Source organism: Malus domestica, chromosome 08 (assembly GCF_042453785.1).
Source record: "Malus domestica chromosome 08, GDT2T_hap1".
In the NCBI taxonomy this organism is placed as follows: domain Eukaryota; kingdom Viridiplantae; phylum Streptophyta; class Magnoliopsida; order Rosales; family Rosaceae; genus Malus; species Malus domestica.
Genome location: NC_091668.1, coordinates 24,136,204 through 24,156,098, shown reverse-complemented (window position 1 = coordinate 24,156,098; position 19,895 = coordinate 24,136,204). Strand labels below are relative to the sequence as shown.

At 39.2% G+C, this 19,895-nt stretch overlaps 2 protein-coding genes across 3 annotated transcripts; both read right to left on the bottom strand.

Moving 5' to 3' along the window:
* Positions 1-294: 294 nt before the first annotated feature.
* Positions 295-6,079, bottom strand: LOC103401959 (pyridoxine/pyridoxamine 5'-phosphate oxidase 1, chloroplastic). Of its 2 annotated transcripts, XM_029107185.2 has the most exons (14): positions 5,696-6,079; positions 5,422-5,619; positions 5,277-5,315; positions 4,763-4,930; positions 4,529-4,634; positions 3,539-3,702; positions 3,148-3,390; positions 2,958-3,046; positions 2,690-2,740; positions 2,487-2,577; positions 2,170-2,274; positions 1,450-1,520; positions 1,134-1,229; positions 295-735 (listed from the first exon to the last, which is right to left on the bottom strand). In XM_029107185.2, the coding sequence occupies exons 1-14, from the start codon at positions 5,837-5,839 to the stop codon at positions 669-671; spliced, it is 1,632 nt and encodes a 543-aa protein (XP_028963018.1). In that variant the 5' UTR covers positions 5,840-6,079; the 3' UTR covers positions 295-668. The 2 variants fall into 2 exon arrangements, 1 of the variants encoding a protein (XP_028963018.1); XR_003775551.2 differs by lacking the exon at positions 1,450-1,520.
* A 10,941-nt stretch (positions 6,080-17,020) lies between these two features.
* On the bottom strand, positions 17,021-19,890 carry LOC114826595 (uncharacterized). Its single transcript, XM_029107184.2, has 5 exons — positions 19,302-19,890; positions 19,105-19,203; positions 18,704-18,745; positions 18,309-18,438; positions 17,021-17,377 (listed from the first exon to the last, which is right to left on the bottom strand). The coding sequence occupies exons 1-5, from the start codon at positions 19,845-19,847 to the stop codon at positions 17,199-17,201; spliced, it is 996 nt and encodes a 331-aa protein (XP_028963017.2). The 5' UTR covers positions 19,848-19,890; the 3' UTR covers positions 17,021-17,198.
* Positions 19,891-19,895: the final 5 nt, after the last annotated feature.

Sequence of the window (19,895 nt, the reverse complement as noted above, 5' to 3'; positions counted from 1 at the left end):
TGTTGCTTCACGTTTTTAGCTTTTTTCACCCAAAACTGTGAAAATAAGCTATTTTTAAGTGTTTACCAAACACTTTTTTAAGCTCAGCTTTTTTTTATACCCACTTTTTATAAAAGCACCTCAATACAAACTAGTACTTAAACTGATCTAGAGTTTACATGCAGTGCTTTGAATAAGGCGCTAGACGAAAGAATATCAGGAGAGGAAACATGAACTTTAGCTACGACTGGGAGATATAGGGAATACTACGACCCTAGCACAAAAGGGTTTATCTGAAGAACATAAACTCAGCTGTTTCTTCCAATACTATTCATTATTACAAAGAAAGATTGTAAATGTTCGGGTGGTTTGTTTTGACACTGCCTGCCTGCCAAAGCAATGCCATTATATCACAAATTTTGACATCGCTTTCCATATTGACCCGTAACAAATATATTTCACTACAAGGGGAAGCGGTATACTAGAGCACAGTATTGCAATGCAAAAAGATTCAATTGCACGTGGATTTTGAATTGTACGTGACAACTGACAAGCTATGCTCCGTGTGCAAACAATTATGTTGGTTGCCAATATAAGGAGAACAATAATGAACTAACAGGGCAAGTAATTATGTAGTATACAATACCCTGAATGATGGAACTTCACGATGAAGATGCTGAAAGTACTTGTCAGGGCGCCAACCGCTCAATTTTCCACACTTTTTGTCCATTGATCTCTTCAGGAGAATATCGTAGCCTATCAAGAAAAAATACGTTGAGACGTTTGAGCAAAATATGTTATGTTCCTTCCAGTTGCACATCCATATAGTTAACTCTTATTCCATCACATCGTTGTTCAAAACACAACTAAGAAAAATTCTTTTATTAACAGACTAAAACACCAAGAGTTGCTAGTACCAAGTCAATCCGTCAACCAAACTTATATCTGAGCTACAGTTCATATCCAAGCCAGTGGAAGGAAAAAAGTACAGATTTCTACACAATTATAAGTATCCAGGATCCAAAACCAAATTTTTTTGAATTTTTCCTTTTTCAGCCCATATCTGCTCCATGCATTTGTTACAGGCTATCTGTCGACACTCAAGCAAAAGAAATGGAAGAAGAACAAGCCATCATAAAGGGGATAGAAACCACCTGTCATGCAAACGAGATTTTTGGCCTTGCCAAAATTCAAACATCTCTGGCTTAAGTCTGTATCCTCCCCAGTTTTTAGGTTTTGGAATTAAACTTCTGCACCAAGAAAAAACAAGTGGAATCTAATTTCAGAGTACATAAATAGAATGCAAGTTAGTTTCCAATCTATTTTAAGGTTGTTCGGAGAGGACTGTAAACTTATTGCAAACAGCTGCACCTATGATCCATGCGGCATATAAGATGGTTATAGGGATTGGGGCAAGGACAATTATCTGTGAATATTTGCATAAAGCTATTAGATATCCATATTACTTACCCATCAGAGAACTTTTCTTCTAGTTCTTTGTATTGGTCATACAGAACATGCCTTCCGGGAACAACAGTGCTCTGGGTAAGAATATACCAATTATTTATATTCCTTAGAGAAAATTTATACCATCGGTAAAATAGAGAAAGAAAATGGAATAGTAGTACAAATGATAGTCAAACTGTAAATCTTTCACCTTTTACTTCCCATAAATTGTATAATCTTTTTCTACCTTTTAAGTGATTTTACAATTTAGTCTAGCTCGTAGTTTAAGATTCCACCAAACAACTAATCTACCACTGGCCATGCAATTACACTAATTTGGTTTGATAATATAGGTAAATTTATATTGGAAAATGGAAAGCAAAAAATGAAGAAACCTACAGAAGAGTCTCAGTGAAAGAAGTTACTTATCAAAAATTATTTCCTCACACCCCTTTTCTCCTTATGCACACCCGTGTTTATTTATGTCCCTTGACTCTCCCTTAATCTATTCAATTCAAAGACCAGAAATATACAGGGTATGCAGGGGTTGACAATAGGTGCAAGGAAATTACTTCCCATATTATCAGTTTAAACTTTATTACATATAACTTACACTGATTTTGGGGGAAAATTTGTGAGCCTTCAAAATCTATACAAAATTTATGCGGCAATCGAGAAAGAACATGTGTCCTATCAAGGGTAGTGAATTCATTAAATATAAGAGAAGATAGAGGTGAAACAAACCTGCTTGCTAACTATTGCTCCAATCTGACTGCCTCGAGGACGGCTATGGAAGTATTGATCAGATTCCTCATCAGAAACTTTCTGCACAGACCCTTCTACTCTTACCTGTAAACCAAAGATGATGTTATGAGACGATCTTCATCAAAACAGAAGCCCCTCATCCAGTTTTTCTGATGTCAGAAGCTAAAATATTTATTAGGAAGCCACCAAGTACAAACCAATGTAAGGCCAAAAAAAAGTAGGTTAACCTAGGCATACAAGCACTATAGGCTAATTCTAAAAGCATTAGCCTCAAAGTGAAAAAATAAAATGTTTACCTGCCGATTAAGACTATCCCAGTAGAAAAGAAGAGATGCATGAGGATTTCCAGACAATTCATGTGCCTTTCGACTTTCATAGTTTGTGTACCTGTACAAATTAATACCATTGAAATGAGAATATTATAAGTATTTTCATTAATAACATCATATCTTCCTTGTTGATATATGTACAGCCTCAATAATAACAGTCAGATACTAACCAGACAAAACCGTTCTTATCAAATCCTTTGAGCAATACCATTCGTGATGAGCTGTAGAAGAAACTAATTTATGTTGAGTAAACTATTAACAGGTTATAATACATGCATGAGGAAAATCATTTTAATATCCAAAAAGAAATATGCGAAGAAAGAAACTTAAGGACCTATGGTGAAAGCAATAAAATAGCTATGTCTAACATGTAAGAACATATGAAACATAAGTTACTGTTGATAAAAGACACATAGTAACAAAGGAAACTGATATCACATTTTTCCGTTCTTGGCAGCCGTTGACAATGCCATAGCATTTGGTTCCCTCAAACCAGCAGCCACTACATCGTTGAACCATTTGCGGAACTGTAAAATAATTAAAGGCTTACTGTAAAAAATGAGGGACACCTTTTGCAACTAAATCTGACATAATTGAAACCAGCTAGACTTGGACATTGAATCTGTACCTGATCAAAGGGGTCAGCCTCCACCTGTTCCTCAAGAAACTCAGGAGAAATATAGTTCTCTCTAAGAGCTGATATATCAACTTGTGGAGGCCTTCCAATACGGACACACATAGAAGTGCCTGGATATGGTGGAAGGCGAAGCTTATATTTATCGGCAATAGATGGTGGGACAAATCTACCACCCAGAAAATGGTGTGGACCAAAAAATTTCTTTGCACACAACTTTGGAGCAGTCAGAGAAACCTGGAAAGTAGCAAGTTTGCATCAACAGGATGGCTTATTGTATATAAAGAAATACACATGTACATATAAATAGATGTAAATTTAAAAAACGAATCACAAAGCGCAATTATTTGTAGCCAAGACTACATTGAGAGTTATTACAACATACCAACATGTCAGGCTTAATGCCTTCAATACCACCATCCCCTTCGACATGCCACCCAGATGGAATATCTATGGAAACAATAACAGACAACTTTTCGCGAGTTTGGTCATATTTATTTACACAAACAAGCTTTTGGATCAGGTTATCAAAGGGAGGCCTTGGGGAACCTGAAGTATTACAAAAGTATTGCAGTTAGATATATCATATAACCCAACGAAAAATAAACCACAATCATCAACAAGTTAAGAAACTCTAATCAGGATGATAATTATTAAGTGGTTTGATGTCAGGGTCCTGCATATATAAAAAGGAGAAAAGACTGATAAATCAATTCTTGAGTTATGATTTTGTTGAAGGCCTATAACTTATCTGAGAAAATTGAGCAGTCAGATTTAATCCTAACATTTTCAGAAATTTTAATGGACCCCATCATGAATACCACAACTAACTTTTGCACTGAATTCTTATAAAGTTGTCATAATTGTGGCAACATGTGATTTGAACATGAATGAACTAAAGAAGTGGGAATTGACTATGACCAATAAATTCATAGAAAAGAACCTAGTCTTTTCTTCTATTTTGTTCTTGGTCGGAGAAAAGTACTTTTGTTTGATTCCAATATAATGATCCAATAGCAACATAACTGAGATGCCATCAAGCTGAACGGCCATAGAATAGTATAGTTTGTCCTACTGGATGAGGTCTGTTGAGTCTTCCTATCCAGTTGAGCAAATTTGATATTGACACTTTATGAGAGAAATAACAACCCAGAAATTCCTTTGACAGACAGCAGAGCAAAGTAATCTTAGGTGCCACTATTCATATGTTTAGAATGTTTAGGATGTTAATTATTTCCGACTTACCATGTCAGTTTCCTATACTTGGGACAACAATTGAAGGTGAAGCAGAATGATTGTGTCAACAAATTTGTATTGGCATGCTTTCTAATTACAGAAAAATCGATTTGCCCAAAATGCAATATGTTATAATTACCATGGAATGAGAAACCAAACATTGCATCTACAATAATGTCAAAGTCCTTTGACAAGTCCAACGGCAGATCTTCCACTGAGATGAAAGGGACTGAGAGTGATTCCAGCTGCAAAATTACGCCATCATATTGGAAGATGTTAATCATTATGAGACAAATCCAACAGCCCCCATATATATGTATGTATAATATAACCCTGCATTCAAGAGTTTTCAACTTTAAGTTGTATTCCATACTTGCGTAACAAGACCAGCATAAAGAGGCTTAGCAGTACGCTTTGGATTACAAACAGACGGCTTATATCCAAAGTGATGCAGGTGACGAGCAGCCACAAGACCATCACCACCGTTGTTTCCAGGGCCACAAATTGTGAGGACACGGTTATACTCACTCGGTTTATAGACCTGTCAAATAAAATATATAGAAACAAATATAAACCATCATGTAACCCGAATGCAGTTCCTCAGCACTCCACTAAATGAACATTTTTAACACCTAGAAGCATCACGAAATACTTCGATGAAATAAAAATTAAAAAAACAAGTGGGATACTTGTATCCGAAAGAAAAAAATGAGTTCAATTCAATTGGTAGTACATGTGCATGATCATCGTCAAGAACAGCAACAATCGAAAAATGTAATGAACAAGAAGACAAGTGGGATGCGAATATCCGAAACCCGAAAACAATTAGTTCATTCAATTGGTCACACAATACATAGCAAACTGTAAAGAAGGAGAAAAGCATTTACCTCTGCAATGGAAGTGGCGACGCTCAAACCAGCCAATTCCTATAAAATTGAACAAAAACCCAGAATGAGATCGTCAACAAATCACTATTAACCAAACCCATCATACAAAAATTACGAAAATAAAGGAAAAAGAAGAGTGACTGACCATTAACTGGTCGACGCTGAAGCCGAGAGGACCCATGAGAACCTCATCGATCTCAGCAGCCTCACGCTGCGTCAGGTACGATATATCCCCCGGATTCTGCATGCTGGGTGCTGCGTGTACTGACCCAACCCTCGCTGCACCGCTGGGATTCGAACAAAACGCACGAATTGCAGGGCTCCGAACTGTTTGAAGAAATGCCTGGAAATTTAACGATACAACATATAAATTCACTGAATTTCTGGTTCGAGAGAGAAAGAGAGAGTTAGAAGCTTACAGAGGTAGAAAGACTGGAGGGAGGGATGTGGAAAGAGGTGTAAGCGTTGGAAATGGTGGGTTTGGGAATGGGATTGGAAGAGAGTGAATGGTTTAGGAAGAGGAGACGTGTCATTTTTCTGGTGTTTCGTGCCAATGACCACATTGGTCTGCGACTGCGAGCACAGTTTGCTTTCTTTGCATCACTGATTCGCTTCTTCTTCTTCTTCTTCCTTGAGTTGTGACGATTGACAGATATCCGGTAGTAGGCAAAGTTCACATTCGTGTCAACCAAATGTGACCCTGTGAAGAACCACTGTCACTAATGATACACGTCAAAAAAACACACTAGATAAACTATGTTTCCAGCATTTAGCAGACGAGTAGTGCATTTTTGAGAGACGGACCCAAGGTCTATTTCTAACCACACTGATGTTATCCTTAATTTATGAATTACCATCTGCATAATTCTTCAGGTGTGAGGTTTTATACTAAAGGGTATCTATATTTGTCGATGCAAATTTTCGCCGTCTTCAGCCTTGATGAAAATACACTCGCAAAACAATCAACACCTTTGATCAGAGACCTAAACCTCACGCACCCACGAGGTAGGGGGTTAGGTCAACGGATCTCCGATGCCTAAGTTAGTTTCTCTAAGAGAGTAAATGTTTAGGCTTTTTAGGGTTGCAAAAGCTCTCAAAATTTGGTAGAATATGAGGTATTTATAGGGTTAGGTCCGGTCATATAGTATTTAATATAGAGATATTCTTTAAATATTCCCAATATATTAAATAGGAAATAATATATTGAGATAATGGTGTAATTATCCCTAATCTATTTAAATTAGGATTACTTACTTGATTGAATTCAATCTTCAATTAGGAATGTATTAAATATAGGATTTGGGTAATTAATCCTTATCTTTAATTCTTTGCCAAGGGCAGGTGAGCTCTGGGTAGTCGTGTTTAGCTACTGAGTCCTCCAACGATGTGAGCTGCGCGTGGGAGCATTTGAGAAGCCTGCCCATTTATTGAGGGCAATCTTGTCTTTCTTGAATAAAAGTTCACGTGTCGCCTCTAAAACTTTTAGGATTATTTTAGGCTCCACAAATGCCCCTACACCTACTGTGCTGCGTGCAAGAAAAGGATAGTAGATGTAGGAATCCCAAGCTGCTTAGGCTTGTAGAATTTTTCCCAGTTTGAACTTTATCTTCTTTCTTGATTTAGAGATATACTTCTTCTAGGAAAAGGAAATAATTATTCCTAATACCTATTTAACTCTGCCTTAAGCAGGGGATTAAATAAATTTGGAGAACAATTATTATCCCAACAAGAAAGAGAAGCCAGAGGAAATTTTTATTCCCCCTCCCCTAGTGTTCTTCTTTTTTTGCCCTTGCAAAGAGTCATCTCTCATTGTAGTTCTTCTTCTCTGTGCCACACCAAGGTAAGAAAATTTTGAATTTTCTTTTTCTTGAATTTTTTGGAAGTCTTGGGACTTGAAAAATTGGCTTGGTAGGGGCTGTGGGTGTGGGGTAACACACAACATGGGAGCCTCGAGGTTGCTTGGTGGCGTGGCACAGGTCAGCTGGCATAGGCCAGGTGGACGGCTTGGCTCGGGTCGAGGGGATCGGCGTGCTGGGGCGCAGGAAGACCAGCTTGGGTCGGGTTTTCAAACCTGCTGGACACGGACCTGTGCAGGCGAGAAGAGAGGAAGAAAGATCGACTTGGACGAGTTTTCTTGCGTACGCGACCTAGGCCGAGAGGCCTGGGCCTACCTTGGGGCGAGTTGGGTGAGAAAGAAAGAGGGGAAGGAGGTGCAGGCTTCCCTATGCCGCGTCTTTTCCAGGAGGTGATCTGCTCCATGAAATGCACACCTACTCAGTGTTCCCTAAATGCAGTTCATGCGATGGTGGGGTTCTCAAACTTGAGTAGGTTCTTTGATATTGGCTTGACTATATATGAATTCTGGTACTTCTTTGAGATTGGCCACAAGGAAGGTGTGGGGCAGCTGAGGTCTCTCTATAGGTTGCTCGATGCTTCTAGCAAAGGTGACCATGAGTGGGCGAGAGATACCTTGGAGGTAAGCAGAGAGTAGGAGTCTGACTCTTCTCCTGAGCTGCGTGGTCTGACTCTTCTCCTGAGCTGCGTGTCCCAACTACCTTTATCGATGGTAAGTGAACTGCTTCATTCTTGTCTTGCTTGAATTTTTGTTGAGCTGTTTCATGACTTCAATTTATTGATCGTCTTTCTTATTTTGCGTAAAGTTGGAGTTTGGCTCAACTTCAAGGACTTCGGCAGATATGAAGAAAGTGCATGTCGCCTTAGGCATTCCTGCTGAGTACCGTGAGTGGCACTGGCTGTTCAGCCCTCTTCGTCGGGGGAAAGGTGGCCTGCCTCCGAAAGGAAAGATAAAGCGGATAAAAGATAAGGCGTTTGTTCGCCCGATCGTTGTTGTAAAGCCTGCTGCCAATGATGGTGGAAATAAGAGGTCTTCCTCACCTGCTTATGGAAATAAGAAGTCCTCGACTTCTTCTGCTACTCATGGTAGCTCGTCTGTTGCCAATAAACTTGTTATTGATTTAACTTCCCCCAAGGGGGCGAAGAAGATCGTTGAGCTTGAGCCTATGAAACCTGCTGCTCCGAAGGTGACCACATCCATTGCTGAAAGACTTGCCCAGTGAAAGGGTTCAGTGACATCTCCGGTGTCTGTGTTTATATCAAAGCGTCCGTCGGGAGCTAAGCCTAGATCCACTTCTAGGAGGCTCGCCGTTATGAAGAGCAGTAAGGTGGATTATACTACTAAGGTGGCGCCTGGTCCTGTTTCTCATTCTGCCGTGACTGACTTGTCTGTTGAGAAAGGGAAATCTGCTTACATGGGTAGTTGTGAAAAATCCACCGAGTCTGAGGCCGGAAAATTTCCCGAGGTTTGTGCGTTACTGAAGGCTGACCTGCTTGAGGATGTCGATGCATGCACTAAGTTTGTTGACAGTGTTGGGAAAGTTATCATCCGCTCAGACATTTTTGTGAAGCGTCCTGCCTACTCGAGAAGGTCTTCCCTGATTGCTACAATGCATAAGACTTTAATCCTAGTAGTTGAGTCTATGTGCATTGATCAAAATGCTGTCAAGTGTGTTAAGGAGGTCGAAGTGGCGTTGGTGGCTCAGCTTTGCTTGGCTGCTGAAAATACCAAGAAGCTCGAATTTGAACTCGTCATTTTTAAGGGGTCTGATGTCTCTGCCTCCACTTCTTTACAGCTAAAGATCGCTCATCAGGAGGTCGCCCATTTGAATGCTAGGCTTAATGCGACTTAGGCGATGTTAGAAGCTACAGAGAAGGAAATCAATCGTGTTTCTCATGTGGTCGAGGACCTTGAGCATGTTAATTTAGAGCTACGATCTGCTTGCTTTGCCAAAGACAATGAGTTTATCTTCATGCACGCTGAAGTGTCTCGTCTCAAGAAGGCTGTCAGTAAGCTTGAGTCCAAGGAAATGGATCTGCAAGATGCGCTGTCTGCTAGCGAGAACCTAAAAAAGGAACTGGATGAGCTGCATGGTGCTCACATTGGGCTTGTTAAAGAGAATGTGCAGCTGAAAAATGAGAATGTTGGTCACGAAGTGGCGCTTGCTTCTTGTCAAGCCGATTTCTACAAGCTTGGCTATGTATACCATTTTCAGGGTAGGCCGTCAGATAATGAGTTTTCCGAGAATGACTTCGAGACTTTTTCCATTTATCCAATTGATCTGCTTGATTTCTCGTTTGAGGTTGCCTTTGATGGAGCAGTTAATGGTCAGGCAGTCCAGGTAGAGGCGGCTAAGGACGAGCTGATGAAAGCTTTGGCTGCTAGGAGCGGTGCGGCTGCTGAAGGCATGCTAGTCGAGGAACCAGTGGTTATACAAGCTGCCAAAGAGTAGTCTTTTTGCTTAGGCTTAGGAGTTTTCTTCTTTTCCTTTTTGTTTTTGCTTTATTTAAACTTTGCTAGCCTTCGAGCTGGTTTATCAATTTGCTAGAAATTTAATAAATAGTTTTCCTTGTTTTTACTTCATCCTTCTATTTCGCCATGTCTTTTGCGAAACTTCACCGTAGGACAGGCGGCTAGGCAAGCTGCTTTAACGAAGCAGTTGATCCCACATCGTCACTTAGGTTTTAGTTTTAGCTTTGGGGCTTCGGGAGCCTTGCCTGCTTGAGGCATCTTGCAAAACTTTGTCATAGGATGGGAAATTGAGTTGGCTACTTCGATGGAGCAGTTGACTCATGCAGTCGCTTTAAGCTTCAGTTTTGGCTGTAAGGCTTCTAGAGCTTTACCTGCAAAATGAAGAAATACGAGATTTCCAACTTATAGAGTCGGCAACCAAACTCATTGTCTCCATAGGAAGCAGGTGAGTTTGCGTAGCTACTATAGTTGTGAATCTCAACTTTGGGTAGCTTCGTGAGCTTTAGCCCTCCCAAGGAGTATTGCGAAACTTTTTTACCGATAGGGCCAGCGGTCGAACACGTACTTCGCATAGAATGCAGAGGAGTTCTTATGGCCATTATGGTTGTATTCTGACTTTTGAGTGACTTCTTGAGCTTTGGCCCTCTCGAGGTATGTTGCAAGATTTTTAACTTATAGAGCCGTTGGCCAGATTCATGCTTCTCATAGGAAGTAAAGGAGGTATGCGTAGCTACTATAGTTGTGACACTCGACTTTAGTTGCTTCTTGAGCTTGGGCCATCTCGGGGCATGTTGCGAGATTTTTAACTTATAGAACTGTTGGCCAGACTCATGCTTCTCGTAGGAAGTAGATGAGCTCCGCATAGCTGCTATAGTCGAGACACTCGACTTCGGTGACTTCTTGAGCTTTAGCCCTCCTGGGGCATGTTGTGAGATTTTTGACTTATAGAGTCATCGATCGAAGTCATGCTTCTCGTAAGAAGCAAAAGAGGTCCATGTAGCTACTATAGTCGTGACACTCAACTTTGTCCCAACAAAACTTAAACCATAGAGCATCGGGCGGAAGTGCTGCTTGTAAATAAGTAGGTAAGTCTGCATAGTCATAGCAGGTGTAAGTTTTGGCTTACGGGATGCCTTGGGCTTTTAACCGTCGGGTTGTCCGCCATGTGTCGTCCTTACAGAAGCAAACAACCCGTGTAACAACTTCAAGCGTCATCCCTGGCTCTCAAAGGCCTTTTTTGGCATGCAGTGTAGGCAAAGTCGCTCCTCAGAGGCCATATCCTTCTGAGTCGTAGCTTTGATCCCGCATGTCGCTTAACTAGTATTGCAACACTTTAAAACTAAGTCATTTCAAGAAGATTTGCAAGTCGAGGACAGACCATCTTGTCACGCGAATTCTTTCATAGGCAGGGGTCCTGCACTTAGCGTCTCTTCTGGTTAGAGACCCGGGATCTCGGGGAATTAAATCATTCTGTTGGCTAAGTCTATTCTAAAGGAAGAACTATTGTGGCCAATTCTGGGAGTCATCTGGCGCAGGTAGTTGATGCAATCAAGAGGAACTGAGCAGTCATACAACCCATCCACATCTAGATATTCCTGAATAATTTACCCTCTCGCATTGGAGAGTAGACCCTAGATGGGTGTCAGGGAATTAGTTTACCTTCTCGTGCTGGAGAGGGAATTAGTTTACCCTCTCGCGCTAAAGAGCTTACCTAGATGGGTGTTGGGGAATTAGTTTACCCTCTCACGTTAGAGAGCTTACGCCATGTTTGTGGGGCAGCGGACGTCTTCTGCTTGTCACATGGTTGATCAGTTTGTTTATGCATTGACCCATGCTTACAAATAATTCCTTCAATCTTCATTGAAAATAAAGGTTTTTATTAGCTTTGCTTGTAGGCAATAATGGCATAACAACTGATAATTCTCGGCATGTAAGGTCTTGTTCGTCGAGTTTCTTGAGTCTTCAAACTTTTTTCATCTTGAACGGGGTCTAAGGAACAGTGGGAGGTCACACATAGTACTTTCTTAGGTTGTAAGCATTCCATTGCTTGTTGATTTCTTTATCACTCATAGTGGTGAGTAGCTGCCTCTTCCGCCTACTTGGCTGATTTTGTATGGACCTTCCCAGATGGGAGCCGTCTTTTTTAAGTCTTTCTGTCAGGCGATCATGAAGGCTTTTCTGATGACTAAGTCTCCTGGCTGGAAGTGCCAAATTTTTGCCCTCTTGTTGTAGATGGAGAGGAGCTGCTACTGATAGGCCGCAATGCGACTGATAACCTTCTCGCACTCTTGTTCTCAAGCAAAACAAGACTCAAACAAAAATAAAAACTTAACAAAATAGACAACTAACTAAAATTAACTAACAAAAATTTTCACCTTCAAAGTTGCAATCCATAGCAAATTTTAAAAACTAGAACATCTTTTCAAAAGTTCCAACTAATCCCACCACAGAGTCTAAGCCATTTAGAATCAATTAGAAAAGAATTCACAAATTTCCTTTGGTGTAAAATGAATCAACATAGTTAAGGAGACTCGACTAAAACCCTTACTTCTCGTCCTTTTTTATTTATACTCCACACATACTAACTTTAAATATAACTATTTTTATTTTTCTTTTTCTCTTCTTTTTTTTTTTTTTTTTTTTAGTGTCAAGGTTTTTGTTTTTTATTATATTGTTTTTTTTAGTTTTCTTTTTGTTTCCACACCTTGAGGACAAAGTGTGAAATAAGTTTGGGGGTGGGAAAGTAAATCTTAGTTTTTTTTTATTATTGTGTCAATTTAAAAATTTTCATTCTTTTTAAGTTAATATCCATATATTGTTTTAAACGTTAGAACAAATGGACATGGTGAAGGTTAATCCCACATTAGAGTCTTTGCTATTTATCGTTGCTTAGACACTAATTCATGAATTATACTTTGAACTTTGCACATCACACCAACATGGTTTGTGGGGAGTGAGATTGAAACACTTGCTTTTAGTCTAAGTTTATTTTTAATTTTTATTTTAAGTAAAGTAAGTTATTATTGTGAATAAAGTAATAATTGTCTAACCCGAGGTTTTGCCTAGTAACCGGGCCAGTCCTGCCTAATCAGCAGTGATTCTCACGTCAACCGGTAGAGTTTTGGCATGGGGCAGGGTGGTTAGTTGGTTTCGTAGCCTTTTCAGCTCGGGTTAATAAGTCCTTAGGGGTGTTCTACACCTAGTGCCCTAAAACCCTAGTGGTTTGGGAGTCATTGACCTAAAGCTCGCTACATGGGTTGGATCGAAAGCTTAAGTGAACCGACATTGCACGACCACTATTGTTACTGAAAAAAAATTGTTATATATAAAGAAAAAAAAAGAAGAAAAAAAAAGAAGAGAAAAAGAAAAAGAAAAATAGTTATATTTAAAGTTAGTATGTGTGGAGTATAAATAAAGAAGGACGAGAGGTAAGGGCTGTTAGAAATTATATATTATAATATGAAATATTGTAATATATAATTTTAATAATTGAATGAAAAATAGTGTTAACCAATTTCTTAGAAAGGTTATGTTGTTTATGTGTATTCCCTTGATAAGTGATGTATACTTGTAGATGAAAAGTTACATCTCTTTAATAAGTAGAAATTGGATTCTATATAAACCCATGAAACCATTGGTATAAAATATAGAAAATTAGAGTTAATTTTTACTATTGAGAAATAGGGTTTCCCCACTTTGTTTCTCAAATGATTCGTGTGTCAAATTCCGAGTCGTGTCTTGAGAGTACGGAATATATGAAGTTCACCAGAGTACGAAGATTGAAGTGCTTTGACTTCGGATTATAGATTGTTGAATCCTGGGAGCAATGGCGAATCCAGGAAATAATGTTTGGGGGGTCAATAAGGATAGCGCGCGTAGCGGGCAATTTTTTTTTAACAGAAACGGCATGCATAACGTCATTTCATCGAGTCTTGGTAGGATAGCGCGACCAGCTACTCCAAAATCCTTGTTCAAAGGTCCTGACAAGAGATTTCTCTTCGGCGGAAAATGTGGGCAGCCTTTCCTTCACCAGCTCTCTCATGCTTTGTGGGTAATTTCCAAATACCAACGGTCCCATAAACCTAATGCAAATTTAACAAGAAGATAATATTAATCAACTGCTAATGAAATTAAATTAATTAATGGACTTCTCAAAGTTATCATTAGTGGTTATACAGACCATCCTAGATAAAAATCAAACAGTCTCTTTGCTGCAGCTTGATCTTCCTGTGAATTAGAATATGGCTTAAAATACTTAGTAGCAAGGACGATTCTGATCTCTCCATTTTGCTCTACCTGCAAGATGACATTCAAAACAAACTTTATCAAGATTCCTTCAATGAGTTTTGAACTTTGAATAGAGATGAAGGTGGTTTCTATAAGTATAACCTGGTATCTCTCTTTATATAGCTTCACAGCAGTGGCGTGAGCAAGGATGATATGATGGGCAGCAATGTAAGGCTCCGTGGACGAGTTACCACCAAAGTTACAGGGACCGACGGCCACCATACATCGAGGTGGAGATCTTAACACACAAAGTGTGTAAAGGTACTTGGAGCACCGAACCTTGAACTTGATAGCATCCTTGGTTCTTTCAGACCTTTCGTCGAACACTTGGTGTGCAGCCAAGGGATCTCACCAGCAGCTCCAAGGGGTTGCACCAGTAGCTCCAATGGGTCTCTAAGGTTGTTTCCATGGCTTCCAAGGGGTCGTGCGACCCCATTGACCCCATTGTGGATCCGCCACTGCCTGGGAGATGGACGCCTACCGAACTACAATTACAAGAGTAGGGGTGAAATTCTATCTTTAGGATATTGCATTTATACAAGCCTCAATCTCCAAGTTTGTTAGTATTTCTAACTTTTTCCCTAGTTGTTTATATTAATCTCATATATAATTGATGTTGTGAATTTCTTTATAATTATTATCATTGGAATTATATTGTTATTTTTCATATTTTCTAATATTGCTCCAACAATCTAAAGATAGAAGCTTCTTTATGCAATAATTAAAAAAATATGGATTTAAGAAATAATTATATCGAGAAAGTAGAAAAGAACTTTTTTAATATATGTTAGTGAAACTGTCTTTTAAAATTTAAACTTTGAAACGCATGCATATAATTGTGAATGTATTGTTCTTCATATGCATAATAGTGGTTTTATTATCAAACAAAGACATGCCTGAAAACCTGGTTATGCATAACAGTGTTATATGCATGTGAATTGTAGTTTAAGTTTCGCTCGGTTTTATCGAAACCATTCAGTTGTTGTTGGCTATTGAACGCATGTATTTCCTAAACCCTCATGTTTGGCTGCAGTTAGATGCAGTTTCCATTTATTTCTGCTGTGATCAATGTATTGACCTGTATATATCTTTGAGTTTGTTATTGTGTGATTTCATATCAACATGAAAGGCATGGATAATTGCTGCAAATATTAAATTTTCAGAGTTAAACTTTCTGGAATATTTTGGCAATAAAAACAAAAAAACAAAAAAAAAAAAAAAAAAACTGTTAAGTGCCTTTTCATTTGCAAGATTCAAATGGTGCCTCCTTGATGTAGTCTTTTGTTGACTCATCTACTGTGTGTGTGAATGTGATTCAAATGATGGAAGATTTTGATCTTCACATGAGTTTCATTACCGTCAGTTTCAACATGGTAAATTATGATCAATTTCATTGGTTTGCTCAGACGGATTTGGAATATTCATTTGTTCCTTGTTGTAAGAACAGCATAGATGTTCATTTGTACGTCATGTATGGTGTGATGCCAATCATTTTTTTTTTTGATTGGTTGTGCGATAAAATTGACGGACAAACCAAATCTGGACTGCTGTAGTATTTGGCAGTGAAAGGTATTACAGTGGTAATACGATGCTATTAAGAAATCTTCTTATGGGCCTAGCCTCGTGTGGACGTTTCGTCTGGAATGTCCTAAGTGCTTGTCAGAGTGTGGACCCAACTTTGAATGCACACCAATTTGTGAACTAAGTCGGGAATAAACGTTTCTCTATGCATTTAGGCAAGAGAAGACGTTTCCCCGAGGGCCCAAACGAGAGTCCATGGTCGTGGTCGTTGAAGCAGGTCGTGGGGCGTGTTGGGCCGGCACCTGCTTGCCTTGGATCTGCATGGCCGTGAGCCCTTCTGGCTGTTGGGCTGCCACATCTCGGCTTGTTGGCTGTGTGGCTTGGGTTTGGGCTTAGGCTCGTTGAGCTGTCTGGCTTGCAGCAGCTGCTGCATTCTGGGTCTCCTGCCCATGAGCTTGGAAATGGACTTGGGTCTCATGCCTAGGGTTTAGTTTGTGTGTTGCAAGGGCAGCATTGTTGAGGCTTGGGTCATGGCCTGGTGGCCTTGCCGTGGCTGTTGGGTCACGGCAATGGTAGTGGTACGGCTCTGTGGTGGTAGGCTCCTCTTACTGTCGTGTTGAGCCTTGAGGATCTCCATCGTAGGTCTATGTCCTCGTCTACACTCTCCGGTCCAAATCCTTGCACGTATGGGGTTCCATTCGTCGTAGTTTCTAAATTTCCTATCATTGTATCCTTTCTCTAGGGATTGATCAAGAAACTTTTCTAGGAAAAATTAATTGATACGATGTGTGAGAAATTCAATGTAGTAGAAAATTCAAGAAACAAATGCGAGAGGCTTCTTCGAGTATTTTGAACCAACTCTCAATGAAAGCACTAATTTGTCAATGCAAATTTCCGCCATCTTCGGTCTTTTTAGGATTGCAAAAGTTAGTTTCTCTGAGACAGTAAAGTGTTTAGGCTTTTTAGGGTTGCAAAAGCTCTCAAAATTTGGTAAAATATGGGGTATTTATAGGGTTAGGGCCGGCCATATAGTGTTTAATGGAGAGATATTCTCTAAATATTTCCAAAATATTAAATAGGAAATAATATCTTGAGATAATAGTGTAATTATAAATTAGGATTACTCGGTTGATTGGAGTTACTCTTCAGTTAGGAATGTATTAAAAATAGGATTTGGATAATTAATCTTTATCTTTAATTCCTTGCCAAAGGCAGGTGAGCTATGGGCAGTCGTGGTCATCTGCTGAGTCCTCCAGGGACGTGAGCTACTCGTGGGAGCATCTGAGAAGCCTGCCCATTTATTGAGGACAATCTTGTCTTTCTTGAATAAAAGTCTACATGTCGCCTCTAGAATTTTTGGGATTATTTTAGGCTTCACAATGTTAGTTTGAGTGGAATTAAGATATTTAAACTATTACTTATCTTTTTACTACGGCCGATGTGAGATTTAACATGTGATAGATCCACAACTTCCAAGGTTTAGTTTTTGTGAGTATAAAATTTTCGCTTTGGTTGGATTTCAGTCATCCGTGGCTAAAGAATTGTATCATATTGCTCGTAAGTTTGTAATTAAAATTGTAGTGTATCAGCGATTGCAGTCTCTATTGAGTTCTGTATGAATATTGAGTTGCATAATTATAGAGTCAAAATATAATACAATTCTCCTCTGATTTTTCTTGTTAAAAACATTTGACACAACTTAGAAACTAATTAGGCTTTTAAATCACGCCAATATTATAATATCAACAAAAATAAATAAGACGGCGTTTAAATTGAATACGTATCCTCTAGTGTTGGTCTTTCTCTGCCAATATCTTTTGAATGTTGTCAATGAAGCTCATCATCGTCTCTAAACCCTTTTCGTCAAGTCTCGGAACAGTGTGGCCTTTCGGATGATGAATCACCGAAGCATCTGCACAATGTTCCAACAGTTCAAGCCCGTACGGCTTCAAGAAGTCCATCTCTCCTGCAACACATACGTAACACGGTGGTAAATAATCAAGTCCAATGCATAACATGCCTAATTGGGATACGAATTTAAAGTCACCCATTCCGAACTGTTAACTGAAATGAGTCGTGATATATGTAATCCACGAACGAACATCTCAAGGCCGTAGATGATTCTAGATATTAAGAAGGTTTAACAATGCGGAACTCTCAAGTGGAAGGTAGACCGTCAACATTAATAGATGATTTTGGATCTTTGATTAGAACAAGTCATTGTCCTCCTATGTAGAACCAATTAAGCAAAGATCTACTCATCTTGCAGTTTGACTAAACAATGGAAACGGAAAATGCGACCAACCAAATACTTAAATCCATATAATAACAATACAAATTTGACCAGGATTGCAATAATATGGTTTGCAGTTTGCAGCTTGTAGCTTGCGCATGCTAATTGTTAGGTAAGGAAATATGCGTCACACTAAGTCAACAACCGAGCTCTAAATTATCAGAATTATGACATGTAAGAATTGACAATCACCCACGCTTGAACGACTATTAATCGTTAATTGAAATGAGTCCAATAACATATAAGAATTGACAAATGAATATAGTTCGACTCTGAATCCACACACCTACTCGGTTCTATATAATTTAGAACTCAGTTGGTGACTTGGTGTGGGTGTGACGGAATCATAATAGAATGACTACATTGATGTTTAACGTTCAAAATCAGGGATCACATTTATTGATTTTCATTGTTAGGGACCAAAATAAGACGTTAGGTTAATTTTAGGAACCATTTTGACTAAAAAACCTATACTTAATCTCCTACAATATAAAACTCCCTGAACGAAAAGACTTGAGCAACTTTGAATCCTCGATTGATTGTGCACCTAACAAAGTTATTTTGTGCATTTGGAAATTGACCAAAGAAAGGAAAAGGAAAATACCTAAAAAGTGAAGGGAGGGGCACTGAATGGGAGAGGAATAAGCATCCTCAGCCACTGCCGGTGACTTGAATTTTGCTCCTCCAATTATTATCAGGAATTTAATTTTGGGAACTTTAGTCAATGCCACACCCTGCAAGCAAACCGAAACGACCGCACTTCAGTTCCATCGTCACCTTTCATTTCATTGAATTAAAGAAAACTAATGAAAAGAACTTAAAGATTTTGAATTTTAACGAAAACGACAAAATAAAAGGTAAAATGAATAGTAACATAATTGACTTTTTAGTATAAAAATGTAATTTTTCGTTAAAATGAACAGTACCATGAGCTTTTTGTTAAAGTTCTCTAAATTAAATTATACTAAACACTTGAAATATTTGCTCTTTTCTTTGTACCTTCGCTTGCAGCCCCGGCAGCCCAGCCGATATTACTGCTCCCTGTATTCATCAAAACCATATTAAAAGATAACAGAAATTATAATTGCTTAGAGATGAGGTGGTTAAAAACATTCCGTAGTAAATTACTGTAAATTATAAACGACTTAAAACTCAAACAGCTAAAAGCGTTTTGCATTTGATTAAAACACGAAAAAAATGTCATATTTATTCACAAGGAAGGAGAACGCGTGATATGGACGTTAGTTATATTACGTGACACTAACACATATGGAACAAAAAGTAATGCAAACCTCCATTTCATGGATTTCCGAAACGAAAATGACATCTCAGATTTGACTACAGTACTTACGATTTTTGTGAATCAATAGAGGATTAAAGGGGTCAAGTAAAATAAATACCTGGGAAAAACCAACAAGGCCATCGAACGGCCCCTGTTTAACCATGTAATCCTCTATGTATTCCAGACACTTATCAAAGTTTGTGTACTCTGAAAATTCCTGTGGAAAACAAAATTACATTCTACAAAAAGGTAAAAGAAAAAACAAAAAGCAAGAACAAGAATCTGGGATTTGTTTTTTTTTTTCTTTTTTTTTACCTTGTTGAATTGGAACCACTCGTAATAAGGAGGATCGAAAATGCCTTCAACTTCGGATTTACCTTGGGCCGGAAAGGGCGCATCGAGATAAACCATGTCGAAATTCTCCAGCACCGATTCCGGCCACTTTCCCACTTGTTTCCTCATGATTTCTCCGTTCGTTCGGAACCCATGGAGGCACAGAAACCTGGGTTTCCTCGAACACCCGCCGCCGCCTCCTTGGCTTCCTTGGCTTCCCATGTTCTCTTTTTCTGTTGTTTTTCGGAGATAATAAGGAGAATAAGAATATTCCGATCGGTCGACGAGGTTGCTCTTCTTCTTCTCGGGAGCTCCGGTAGTGTGGGAGGAGCGATGGAATGCGAGTGGAATTCGGTTGGATTTAAAAGGTGCAGGTTTGAGGGCGAGTTGGGCCTTGACGACGTCGTGTGGGGCGCTCCCTCGTTCCATGTGAAAAACGGTGTTTGATGCGAGGGATGACGTCATCGTCAGGGAAATTTGAGAACGCAAGCTTTGACCCCGCGTGGGTTCTCTCCATGTGTGCGCCATTGAAAAAATCGATCGATTTAAATTATAAAGTGGTCCTTAACATTCGGT

What these genes read in the sequence shown, in the direction of transcription:
- LOC114826595 (XM_029107184.2), bottom strand. Translation starts at nt 19,847, where the DNA reads ATGGCGCACACATGGAGAGAACCCACGCGGGGTCAAAGCTTGCGTTCT. An exon ending in GCCTTGTTGGTTTTTCCCAG is followed by an intron (nt 18,746 to 19,104) that starts GTATTTATTTTA and finishes TGATGAATACAG; the next exon opens with GGAGCAGTAATATCGGCTGG. An exon ending in TGCCGGGGCTGCAAGCGAAG is followed by an intron (nt 18,439 to 18,703) that starts GTACAAAGAAAA and finishes GTTTGCTTGCAG; the next exon opens with GGTGTGGCATTGACTAAAGT.
- LOC103401959 (XM_029107185.2), bottom strand. Translation starts at nt 5,839, where the DNA reads ATGTGGTCATTGGCACGAAACACCAGAAAAATGACACGTCTCCTCTTC. An exon ending in ATGCTGGTCTTGTTACGCAA is followed by an intron (nt 4,635 to 4,762) that starts GTATGGAATACA and finishes GTAATTTTGCAG; the next exon opens with CTGGAATCACTCTCAGTCCC. An exon ending in GCTGCCAAGAACGGAAAAAT is followed by an intron (nt 2,741 to 2,957) that starts GTGATATCAGTT and finishes TTTCTTCTACAG; the next exon opens with CTCATCACGAATGGTATTGC.